Here is a 12,594-nt window from a genome sequence, read left to right as displayed (position 1 = left end):
TTTCTTTCCTCATATGTAAGCTTAGGAAACTTGAAATGCCCGGCCCGAGCTGCGGTGTTTGTGCTTTGGAGAAAGTTTCCAAGTCAGCTGATGGAGGAGGGCAGATGTCAGTGAGGTGGCTGGCAGCTGCGTGGGCAGTGGGCTGGAGTCCTCTGAAATCCCAATCGCTGTTTAACCGCTTTAAGAACTGAGCGTTCAGCCTGCTGTCAGGCCAACTGGACAGGCTTCTCCGCTTGTACCCGAGTTATGCAAACCCACCTGACCCTCAGAAAGGAGCTTTGCCTGTCAGCAGTGGCAGGGCGCAGGCAGGAGGGGAAGGGGAAGCTGAGCAGTGCCCAGACGTACTTGAGGTGGTGGAAGTCGTGGAACTCTGGCGACGGCAGGAAGGGCAGGTGGTAGCCGCAGTGCGAAATGCTTGTTGTTATGAGAGCAATGGAGAACCACGCTGCGATTGACACAATATGAGACCCCATGATCATCGGGCCAGTCATGACAGGCAGTGTGTTGGAGAGCTAGAAATGAGAAGCAAACTACCTCATTAATCGGTCCACAACAAGCAGACTCTCCTCTAGGAGCTGAATTGTTTCACTTGGGTGATACATCGCATTAGTTTTGTGCAAGCAGCATAACGGGAAGATGCCTCTGCAAACACCTTACTAAAATTAAATAATCGTCAAAGAAATAATTTTCTCTGAGCTAACTGAGTTTTACTCGCTGCAAAACAGAGTCACAGCCCAAGCTCCCTAAGCTGGTAGAAGTTAGATGTGAGATCAAACCAGGGGTGTGAGGGCAGCATGATTCCAGTAAATCACCCTGCAGTCAGAGATCTGAATTTCAGCTTCACCTTGGAATAATGCTGAAGCTGCTCTTGGGAAACCTAGCTGTCAAAGGGCACCGGCCTGGCGACGCGTGCAGTCAAAGGTGGCGATGTGATGGTCTCAGCTGCCTCACTCCATTGCGTCCTACCAGTGGCACAAATGGCTGTCACTGCCCAGACCAAGCCTACTGTGCCAGCGAGGCTCAGCTGGACTCGAACATAGAAAGTCATTCTGCTGCCCAAAGACTGTCAATCAGGGAGACTCACAGAGCTGGTGCTGCAGCCCTGGACTATTGTCAACAGGAGATGGCACTGAGAAGTGGAGTCTTCTGAAGGTGGGGTGTGTTTGCATGAGAAGTCTCGGCTGGGAGACACTCCTGCAAACACTGATCCCAGCCACCAGCATGAAAATCTTGATAGAATTCTGACTCCGTTCAGTAACCCGGACTGTGTTAAGTGTCACATCTCGTGCTGAAAGCCTCGTCGGTGCTCCCAGCCCTCTCTGTGCTCAAGGAAGCACCATTCAGTCAGTTCCTTATCTGTTGGAGGCCCTTGGATCTGCGCTTGTAAAGCTAGCGGTGTTCAGTGTAAATGGGTACTGCAACCCTCCCACAGTTAGACTTCTTGGCAATGCAGCTTACCTCCCTCATCCTAAGAAAGAAGATTCTAAGGGTGTGTTTGCTTTTCTTCTCTTACCACTCCTCCTCATCTCATGGAAATCACACGCCACGTAGGAACTGGAGGGTGACCATCGGGGAATCCACTTACTATGTGTTCTACCGGGTGAGCATAAACGGAGACCACGCCAATGGGGGCTGTCCATTCGTGGTGCTTCTTGTGAATGTGCTTATACAGGAGCGGGAGGTGAACAAGCCTAAGTAGAGAAAAGAGAGAAAGGTAGGTTTTTGAGCTCCGTAAGAAGGGAACACAGAGTAACCTAACACAGAATTTCTGCTGGGGACTTGCTCGTGCCTCTTTTTAAAAAAAAAAAAAAAAAATTAGAGCAGCTGGGAAGAAGAGTGTAGGACTCCTGGCTTCCCTCTTTTTCTTTAACACAGAGCCCTCACTTAATGTATGTGTCCGCTGACTGATGTTAAACTTAAATCCAGATAAATCACATAAATAAAAGTCCCTGAATGACTGACTTGCTCAAACCTGGGAGTACTTTTGAGGAAAAGACTCACTTTATATTTTCACTGTTTTGACTTTACCTACTGGCAACTATTAGAAGCAGAATTTTAGGTTCTGTGGGCCCTTAAGAAATTGGATTTTTTAATGGGTTTTTTGTGTGCATTTGTCCAAAAGGGAAACCTACATATTTCTGAGAATGCCGGGCCTGCTTCTGCGCAGCCTTGCAGTCTTTACTCTTCCTTGTTTTAAGTTTTTCCTTTAATGTTGGTGTTAGCGCTTAGAAAGCCTGCAGTGTCAGGAACCAGGCCCTGCTTCGTAGGTGCCGTACAAGTGAACGGGAGATGAGTCGCTGACCTCTTGAGCTTTTTTCTTTCAGGATAGTCAGACTTGTTTTCTTTTTGAAGAATGGTGGGTTACAGCTTTTGCGTGAAGCTAGCTGTTTTGTTTTTTTTCTTAGCCTCTAAGCTGCTCCACCTTTGTAATTTTACCTATTTTTGCTTACTAGAGTTACTAGCAGCATTGCAGCACCCAAGCCTCGTGTTGTAAGGGTGGATTCCAGGACCTGTAAGTCTTCCCATATAAACACAAGATTGGTGGAAGAGGGGGCACTAGGACCACTGCTGTTGCAGGAGATGATAGGTATAAGCTTAAAGGCATGGGGGAAAACCAGAGAGTCCTGTTCCTGTGCTCAGCTCACCTGTGTGTATAATAAAAGAGAATTTCCTCTATTAAGGTGAAGATGCTTAGCTCCACAAGAAACCAGTAGAAGGCGGGTAATTCCTTGCTGAAGGTGTTGCCCCACCATTTCATGACGTAGAACATGGGCACAAGCATGGGCAAGGAGATAAAGAACTGATTACACAGCACTGTGTAGATGGCTTGGCGCAATTTTTTTGTGTCCACCTGCAAAAGAGAAGTCAGGACTTGAGGCTAAATCAGAAGCAATGTGGCTTTGAGTTGGGAGGATAAAGAGCTTTAAGATTTGTAGGCTGTTTCTGTGTTAGCTTTGGGATCAACTTTTTAACAAGTTGTCAATCCAGATCTGATCAGTAGCCTAATTACAAGAACTGCCTTCCTCTCTGCAGTGGATATACAAGACTCAGCTTGATTCTCCTTGAATCCTAACTGGTTGCAAGAGAAAAGCACAACAGGTTCTTCTCTCTGCTCCTAGCCTAAGAGACTGCAGGAAGTGTTTAGCCAGCAGAAGAGGCAGAGTGAGAAATACTTACAGGATCATTCTTGCCCAGCTGAATGCGATAGCGGGTAATGAAAGCTGGCTTTCCTGTTACGTCAGCCACCATAAGGATTCCATTGAAGCACCAGAAAGCAAGGCTAGGAACCAATGCAGCCCCTGTGGCATGAGGAAAGGGCAGAGATGTGTGAATAAATTGAGAGCTATGGCTAAATCAGAAGGAAAATACAGTGGCATAGTATCCAGAGGACCTTGCTGGGACCCAGATGTGCCAGGTGTGTATCCCCTACCCTGAGAGGCTTTAAAATGGAATATGGGTAGGTTCTGACACCCGGGTAAGAACTAGGGAATGGGGAGGAGGTTAGAGTAGACAGTAGAGTACGTCTTGTAGGTTGAGACTTGCCACAACTGAGGCTAAGAAAGGGTTTTTCTGGGAGGCTGCAGGATCTCTGTTATGGGTGGGTTTTAAATACAAGTTGGATAAGGTCAAGTTGATCCCTGGGACCTTTGAATGTCCCTACCAGGCCTGTTCACCACCTGTTAATCACAGGCAGAGAATTTTATAGGTGCTACAGCAAGAGTAAAATTCACTAATTTTACTTTAATTTTCAGTAATTAGTTCTACCGAGTCATTCAGTTCTCACAGGAGCAAAGGGTGTGTTTTCAAAGGGAAGCCATTTCAGCAGCAGCAAAAAGATCAAATTTTCAATCTGTATAGGGGGTCTAATAATGAACCAGTCCAAAGGCAGCACCGTTGCACTACATCAGCTGTGGCTGGCTTTGAAGCCTACATATGCTTTTTCAGTAGGAGGATTAGTGAGTTTGGGAAGGCATGTCCATGTCCCCTTCTGGATGTAATACATGGCTGGTTCCTCCTACAGCAGAGGGTTGTTAACCTGAGTAACTCACCAAGGAGGAAGATTGTCCACTCCTTTCCATCAAACAGGTAGTAGAACTTTAGCCATGTTGTTTGCCAGAAATGGCCTGGAGGGTCCCAGATATTCTGCACATACCTGTGGGAATAAGTGTTCTTGGTTGCCCATCTTTTAATCATCCACTTTTTCCCCTCTCCGCAGAAAAGTTTCTCCTCAAGCCCCTTTGTTTGAACAATCTTACCAAGAAACAGAGTTCGCTAAGGCAGTGAATACGAGCAGGCCTGTGCCAAGGACAAAGGCAGTGATCTTCATGGCATCCCAGAGCTTCACTTCCTGTGAGCAAGCAACAAGAGTAAGCATGTGCTGCTGTGTCCTACACTAGCATTTTTGTATTTGAAATGCAGGAGGTCAAGGCAGTTCTACGATGGCCTGTTTTGTTTCACTAACACCCTAAAGAACATAGCAACAAAGCTGTTTTATGGGATACTGTGTGTAATTGAGGGGGGTAGTACACACACGTCCATCTGCCTTGTCACCTGAAGTGTCACTGACATGGAATTTCTCCAGAATAAACAAAGGGAGAGAAAGGACCACTGATTTCTCTACCCCCCCCCCCCCCCCCCCCTTCTCAGTACCTGGAGGACTATAATATAAGGGGCTTCTGGATAACTCAAAGCAGTACACATGGAAGACCTGGGGGTAAGGAATGGTGCTCCATCTCAACACTTCCCTCACCCTACCAGTATATTCTTCCTCCCAGTATGCAGTATGCTTTCTCCCTGCAGTAGTCAAGAATTGTTGTGCCCAGATGATCTGATTAACAGCTCCAGTTAATCCAGAACCACTCCTCTCAACTTTCCTCTTTGCTTTGAAGACCGATTCTGAAGTCAGGCTCACGTGCCCAGAAGCTTGCCTTTTTTTCCGCAAGTATAACAGAGGTTTAATACAGGATATTACCTTTCCTTGCATAATTCACCTTCCTGTGCCTTTAGGCCACCGCAGGTACAACTCAGCTCTAGTACTGAGAGTACAACTTGTTTAGTAGCTACCACGTGCCATCTGTATAGAACAACAAGGAGCTAAAATACACAACTTTTGAAAGTATAAAGTTTTCTAAATCCCTGCTCTCAGTCATGGAAATGATATCTACTAAAGAAATATTCTTGTACACAGCATAAGGGCACCTGTGATGTTAGCATGACTTTTATCACAGTAAGGATTTTAACTACACAAAGCAACTTCAAGAGGGTCAGAAAATTACCAGTGAGACCTCTTGATTCCAGGAATAACTATATTCAAAAATCAGTATTCAATATATTTGAGCATTTAAATATTAAAAAACAACTTGTTTATCAAATATATGACAAATATTTAATTAACTATCTGTCTTTTAGAGTAGCCCAAATTGGAATTGGTTCTGGAGTTCAGAAATCTTAATTTGGGTTTATTGGATGTATACGCATTACATTTATCTGCAGTATAAATGATTAAAAAAATAATCAATGCAATTCTAAAATAATATTGAGTAATAACCAGCTAGTGTCTTGTCCATTACTCCGTCCTTCCTGTTTAACTGTGTTGTTGTGCTGCAAAAACAGACTGGAGTAAAAATAGTATGATTCATAGTTGCTGTTCTGCTTGTCTCCTGTCAGGGACGACAAACAAGAGAGGCAGCTCGCTAATAAATGTTGAACGCAGGTGTGTTTAGGGTAATGCAATATAGAGGAATCCTCTCTACACGGCTTTCAGTGCTGAGAGCTTCTTTAAGATTCTGTAACAGCTACAGAACTTTAAACATTGCCCAGGACTTGTCAGCAATATTTATCTGTCCCAGGACAGAACTTTGCTCATTAGCACTGGAACTTTCTTCGTTAAAACAAACATATGCTTGCTTCTACCATCTCTTTTTTTTTAATCAAGTAAGCAACCGGGGAGGAAGTAATTTAAAGGACTCTTGTTTGTATTAGAAGCAATGCAATCAGTTGCCAGCATTATCACTGGCTGTACAGAACTACAAACGCAAGGCTAGCGAAAGCCATCTATTCCAGCTTCAGACAGTGCATGCTGGATTCTGGGCTGGAGATTTGCTCTCTTAGTAGTTTCATACTTGCAACTGCATCCATGTTATGCCTCATGTATGCTGACATAAGACTTTCTTAATCTTTAGACCCTGGAACACCTTCTACATATTCTTTAGAAAAAAGGTTACAAAAGCTATAAAAAGCTTAGAGCTTTTTAACAGAATCGTATCCTATAAATCCTTGTTTCTCCTGGGATGAAGAACGAACATACCAAAGAAAAACTCTGATGTCTTACAAGCGTCAGAATTTTCAGTTAGATCAAATAGTATTTCAGATTCTTTAGCATCTTTTAGCTGAAGAACTCAAGAGTTTCAAAAACTAGTAACTCCTAATACTCATCAGACACTGTGTATGTCCTGCTTTGAGATAGGACAGAGAGTAGCTAAAGCTCAGCATTTAAGCTATTTTAAAAGCCCTTTGGCTAGAAACCGTCTTGTTTTGAGGCTGTGTTTTTATTGCACGTGCTGAAGTGATTACGTGAATGAATCCCACACAGTATAATTACATGAGCTGTAGAAGCAGAGAAGTTTACATAGGAAAAAAAAATCTTGTTCATCAAGTCCAAGTGCTAACACCCTGTTTCTCTTCATGCCAACAGCTCCAGTACAGTAGTTTCCAAACTCTGATCCATGGATCGCTTGAGATCCTGTCCTTAAAGGGCTTGTACAAGTTGGCAAATTCCTTAAGTGCAGAACAGGGCTGCTGCCTGCAAGGTAAAGAGACTGCGGCACACCAGCTGGGAAACGTATTGTTTAGCAGGACCACTTTGAGAACTGGGCCCAGTTAGGTGGCACAGCTTCTGGCTACAATTGAGTGTCGTGGTCTCTTGCCACACAAGCAAAGACAACAGGCCCTTCACCACTTGGTGCTGTAGCTGCAGTCCACTGGAAGGGAAAAAGTGCTGGGAAAATGTTGCTGTAGTGATAAGAGATGAGCTCCTAGTTATGCTAAAGTGATCAGAGCGTGGATGTGTCTGTCACATCTCTTAGAAGATGATTCAACACATCCAGCCTTCCAAAGCACCTGCATAGTGCAGTCTTTAAAAGATGACCTTGAGCCTTTACCTGCTTCTGCTGCTCAGCCATGGTGGAATATCCAGAGTCTCTTTTCATCTGAAATAAGAGGTGACCCGAGTGAGTGAACCTTGTACAGCTGGAGGGTGGAAGAATATGCTGCTGACAACAGCAAATCCCTTCAACTTCAAGCTGTTGCAAAACTGTAAAATATTTACTCTGTGCTCTGTCCTGTCCTGCTCCCTCCTTTGTGTTGGCCATGGAGCAAAGCTGAGCTCTTGAGAAGAAAAATCCCTTTATTTCCTGATGAGTTAGTGTCGTCCCAGAAGACTAACAGGGATGCAAGGGTAACAAAGAAAAATGGGAGAACAGCCAAAACCAAAGCTTTTGATCGTGGCACTGGTGTGCTGTGGCACGGCTGCCTCCCTTGATCCAGCCCAGGAATACATTGCACTCAGTAGGAACTCCAGCCCTTGACAGACTGCAAGGAAATGATGATATGGGACATGCGCTCTTCCATAATGACAGCATGCTGTTAAACTAACAAGGATGAAAACGAAAATCCGACTACAACAATGTGAGTTTGTGCCATGAAGAATTAACACAGTAGAGCCCCACGCAGCCTTCGCTCACGTGGCAGAGGAACTGTAAGTTACAGCTTAAGAACATGGTAAGTGAGAAACTCATCTTCGCTTCAAGTCCCGCTATGGTCAATTTGAGGGTTTAAGGTACTAAATGGACAGGTGGCCACCTCGTAATAAATCTCCCTGCATTTGGCTCTGGCTTGACCATTTGTTGGTGGTTTTGGTAAAAAAAAAAAAAAAAAAAATCAAACCCAAGGTTTAAGTAGCTGCCGGGGCTTCACTGCTGTCCATGGCCATGGAAAGACCTCTGTGTTTCAGGATGTGCTGTGGCTGTCCTAGGGATTATTGAGTAGCTGTTTTTATATTGCTGCACTCTTACCATAAATTATAATTAGCAAAAGCTAACAAAACATTGCTTAAGGTTTTCTTGGTTTCACCTGGCCTTTAAGAACAAACACATGAGTTCTAATAATATGAAGGCCAGATTACTGAGGATTGCAGAATTTAATCCATTTTACTTTTCATACACAGAGGAATATTCAAGCACAGGAAAACTATGTTACCTAAGGTAAAAAGGAAAGTACAAAGAAGGTAGAAAGGCACCTCTCTAAGGTACAAAGAAAAACAGTTGGAAAATTATTCATTAGAAAGATGATATTCTGTTACCTTTATGATGCTAGCAAGCCTCTTGGGAGTACTCCTCTTGCAGCGTTTCAGAAAGGAGGAATACACTGCCAAAAAAAAGTCCCCGTATTAGACAGGAGGTTATACTTTAGCTTTGAAATGATAGCTTTACGGGTACATTCTTACAAATGCAACTCTGTTTATTTACAGGTGTTGCCAGCTCTGTTTCCCTATGTTACGTGTTAGTATGCAGATCAAGGGGCACGAAACAGAAAAATTGGACACCTTCCTGCTTGGGTTCCTGCTCTGTCCTCATGGACAGAAAAAGACAAGGCCAGTCCATCAAAATTCCACTTTAGTGGAAGAAACTGATGTTAAACGGTTCTGAGAAGAAAAAGAAAAATCAGGCAAAAAGTGATTTGAAACTTGAAACCATGAGCCCGAACTCCCACCCACCTATTTCGACACTAGGGTGTTACATACTCCTATGGGAAATGCTAACTTTTGGTAGCAGCCTTAAAAAAAAAACCAAACCCAACAACAAGTTAACTTTGTTTCCCTTGGCCACAAAAAGTAGTGTGAGAGGTGCCGTAAGGTGCTATTGCTTAAAATGAGAATGTGTCAAGGGAGTCACAGTGTCCTAGGACTTCTCGTCTTTCCCCAGATCTAGAGCTCCTTGCTATTAGACTTTGTGAGCTACTAGCACCAGTCTATGAGCTCTTCCGTATGTTTTTTTTCTCCGATATATCAAGTTTGCCAATCGCAACTTTATTGAAAAAATATAGTTGGACCCTAACATATCTGATGAGGAAAACCTGTAAGTAGCAATCACAGCAATCACCTGCTAGCCTGAATAGAACTGCGTAAATAACTTACCACAGGACAAATTGGTCTTATCTTCATTTGCAAAAGACCTTCTGATGACAATGATGCATTTTATGCTATGTAACATGCACTATATGCCCATCTTGTCACATAGGTCCTCTCAGTGCAGGTGTGCCCACTGTCTCTAAGAAAACACTACTGATGCTTGAAATATGTCAAGCTTGAATAATCCATTCCTTTTTGAGGCTTTGCTCCATTCCAGCTTTCTTAGCAGGTTGTTTGGAGTATTGAACAGTTGAGTTTTAAGTATCTGCAGAGATACTTAAAGGGAGATTCCACAGCTTCTCTGGGAAATCTGTTCCAGTATTTGACTACCTTCACTGTAATTTTTCTTTCTTTCCCCCTAGTATCTAATCAGAATTTTGCTTGCTATAACTCATATCCCTTGCCCTTTTGCTGTGCAGCTCCCTGTCTTCTCTACAACCACTCAGTAGGGAGCTGCTGGGACAGTACAGTAAATAGTGTTGGCCATAGTTTTCTGTGGTTAAAGAGATTATTTTACCCTGATGACCTTGTAGTAGACAACATAAGATCTTACAGAGGCAGACATAAAAGGGGTATCTCAGCTGCTTGCTGGAAGGCTGATGCTCCAGAATGGTTCCTCCATACAGCAGTGCTGAGTCAAACCCTGCTGAATCTTTGCATGCGAAGAGCTAGAGAGCAGAGCACAGTAGAAAATGTGATTCTGCTTTGAGTTTTTAGGAGGAGAAAGGGCCATTGCTTGATTGAGTCTTACGTTCTGTGAGTTTAGGAAAGTTAAAACTGTAATCACATTTCTAGTAGTACTCCTTTTAAAATAATCAAATTATGACAGAAGTCTTGCTTGGACAAAGACTTCCGGTTTGAAACAGTACTGCCATGTCTGCTTGTCCTCCCTCTCCCCGAAATCTCAATACACTACCTTTATTAAGTCACATTTACAGGACAAAATTTTACACTATTTACATTAAAAAAAGATAAATTTTGATGGATTAGGTTTTCCCCAACATCTCATTACCACCTACTCTTTTTTGTTGGATAATGTCTTTTCTGAGTCAGAATACACCAAATACATTAAAAAAGCATTTGTGTAACCATGGCTGTTTCGGCAAACAAAAAAGCCATTCAACTGCTTGGCACTGATCTTATGTTGGCATGTTACACAGCCCCGAATCAACCAGTGAAGATCTCAGCTGCCTGCAGCTATTTCCAAATATTAGATAGAACTGGAGGTGTTTAAAAAAAAAAAAAAGTTCCTTTTTGGTTATTTCAAATTAGTTAACACAAAATCTGATCCAAACCAAATTCTCAACCCTAAAGTAAAAGTAATTGTTTTTCCAATCAGTCTCTTGATGTTAAAGGGGAAACATACACTAGTCAATAAAGAATTCTAATACATTTTTTTAATTATTATTTCTATATACTTCATCATTTGTCCAACAACTGTTCATTAAGTCACATATCTGTTTTCACTGAATTTTCCACTTCAGGTATCAGAAAAAGCTAGTTTGTCTAAGTTGTGTTTTAAACTGCTCAACATAATCTGAAAAGGAAAGGACTGCCATGTTTTCTACATTTGTTTTAACATTTACATTATTATCTATGTCCCACCTCTGCTGTCCCCTTACATTTCTGTTGCCCAGAGAGTCCCAAGCTGAGGCTGCACAAGTGCCCGCTTCTCCTTGTATTGTACCCAGTACTGCACTGTATTGTATCCTTCTTCTGACACCAGCCAAATACTCCTGCTGCTGGCAGGCGCAGCTGAGTAGCAAGGTATGTCTGCTGTGACGGACTGGCTGCCTACCACAGTTTCTTGTATTCCTTTTTCCCTCCTGCTTGAATCTTCTGTTGTAGACCTTACTTCACTGGAATCAGCCTTTATAGTGCATAGACAGTGGAAAACAACCACGCCTGAGAGAAAAAAAGGCTACGACTATCTATGAATGTATAGAACGTATAGAAAGGAAAACATAAGTACAACTTACCGGGTCACCCAAAAAGTTGCATATCAGCCACGCTATGTGGACAGATGCAGGACTGGACGTCGTGTTTGGTGGATGTCCTACTGTGCCAGGCACTGCATAGATCTGAAGGCAACCACAGTTCCTAGAAAAGCTTACAATTGTACTTTAAAGAGACACATGACATTGCCTTTTAATTATTTCCTCAAAGTTTCTATCATATCTTTTCAAGCTACTAAGCCCTGAACTCTGGCTGCCCATCCTTTGCTTACCTCCTGCTGATGGTAGCCTAGGAGAGGTCCTCTGTGTCTATTCAGAGCCCAGAGTTCAACTCCTCACCTTTCACTGCCGCTGTGGAAACTTTATGAGGGTTTAGGCAAAGGCGGCGGGGGTGTGTTTCCAAGCAGGAGTTGGCTGTCCCCTCCCAGATAAATCATGTGAAGCCAGTGCCATGTCACTGTTAGTACTGGCAGTGTTCCCTGTGCATATGCGTGTGCTGTCACTCAGCTAAGCATTTGGAATACATCTCTGCAGGTAAGAGTTTTTCATCACGAGTTAATGGCTGCATCTGAGAATAAAAAAAGCCACCTACACCTTAAAGATAAGTAATCTTTATAATGCACTAACTCATGTTTTGAGCACAAAATAGTGCCAGTGCAACCAAATGGGTCAAAGGTGTATTCGTTAAAAGCAGTAAGGGTTACTGTGGAATTTGGCAAAAAAGCAGCAGTCCAATTTTCATTGTGTTGCACTAAATCTATAAACTACACCAATGCTGTTGCTACGTAGTGTCCTCAGCCAGTGACAGGAATTGGTTCCATCTGTAAGGACAAGATACAAATAGGTTAGAATGTGCTTGGGCTCAGTTGTCTTTAAATATGATGTTTACAGACCATAAAGTCTGTAATTATGGTATTGCAGAGAGCAAGATGTAATTTGCAGCAGCATTGGTCTTTATTATGCAAATGTGGCCTCAATCTATGTTACTTACTTAATATACAGTGCTCTAATACGAACTAAGCTATGAGAATTGAGGGTGTTACTCGCCATAACCTTCCAGATTTATTTTTCCACACAAGAAAAAACACGGAATATCACCCCTGCCTCGCAGTTAGCCTTGTATGGCTGTTCACAGGTGAAGCAACACACGCTCTTGTTTGGTAAGCAACATCTCAAGCCAGCAGCAGCTAGAGTTGTAGAGAGATCGGCAAGCGTGAATAATGGCGGTGCCTCGTTGTCTGTGCCTGGATTCTTGTACCTACCGCTACATCTGTATTTTTATCAGTTAACTTTTTTTTTCTGGAAGGAGAGTATTCCCAGAACTCCCCTCCCAACTTCACGCTGTTTGTCCTCTTAGTGAGGTAAACATTCATTGTTTCTTCATTTCAGATTTAAGACTGTGTTACTGTTTTCATTGATGCTTTCTCTTCACTAATCCTAACTATTCCCTAG

The 12,594-nt window shown here is 42.9% G+C and overlaps 1 protein-coding gene across 4 annotated transcripts in view; it reads right to left on the bottom strand.

The window, feature by feature from the left end:
* Positions 1 to 12,594, bottom strand: part of FAXDC2 (fatty acid hydroxylase domain containing 2) — a 16,519-nt gene that overhangs the window by 1,286 nt on the left and 2,639 nt on the right. Inside the window, exons 3-12 of one of the 4 annotated variants that reach the window (XM_009322614.1) lie at positions 11,415 to 11,963; positions 11,167 to 11,308; positions 8,360 to 8,424; positions 7,161 to 7,208; positions 4,257 to 4,348; positions 4,050 to 4,153; positions 3,178 to 3,299; positions 2,646 to 2,851; positions 1,586 to 1,691; positions 346 to 512 (exon numbers count right to left, since the gene is read on the bottom strand). In XM_009322614.1, coding sequence (XP_009320889.1) covers positions 346 to 512; positions 1,586 to 1,691; positions 2,646 to 2,851; positions 3,178 to 3,299; positions 4,050 to 4,153; positions 4,257 to 4,348; positions 7,161 to 7,208 — 845 coding nt within the window. In that variant the 5' untranslated portion in view covers positions 8,360 to 8,424; positions 11,167 to 11,308; positions 11,415 to 11,963. Of the gene's footprint in view, positions 1 to 345; positions 513 to 1,585; positions 1,692 to 2,645; positions 2,852 to 3,177; positions 3,300 to 4,049; positions 4,154 to 4,256; positions 4,349 to 7,160; positions 7,209 to 8,359; positions 8,425 to 10,809; positions 10,961 to 11,166; positions 11,309 to 11,414; positions 11,964 to 12,594 lie in introns of those variants that run through there. The other 3 variants (XM_009322613.1, XM_009322616.1, XM_009322617.1) reach the window with 3 other exon arrangements.

The sequence above is a fragment of the Pygoscelis adeliae genome, unplaced genomic scaffold (assembly GCF_000699105.1).
Source record: "Pygoscelis adeliae isolate BGI_AS28 unplaced genomic scaffold, ASM69910v1 Scaffold34, whole genome shotgun sequence".
Classification (NCBI taxonomy): domain Eukaryota; kingdom Metazoa; phylum Chordata; class Aves; order Sphenisciformes; family Spheniscidae; genus Pygoscelis; species Pygoscelis adeliae.
Note: the sequence above shows the minus strand (reverse complement) of the source record. Positions and strands in the feature narration are given on the sequence as shown.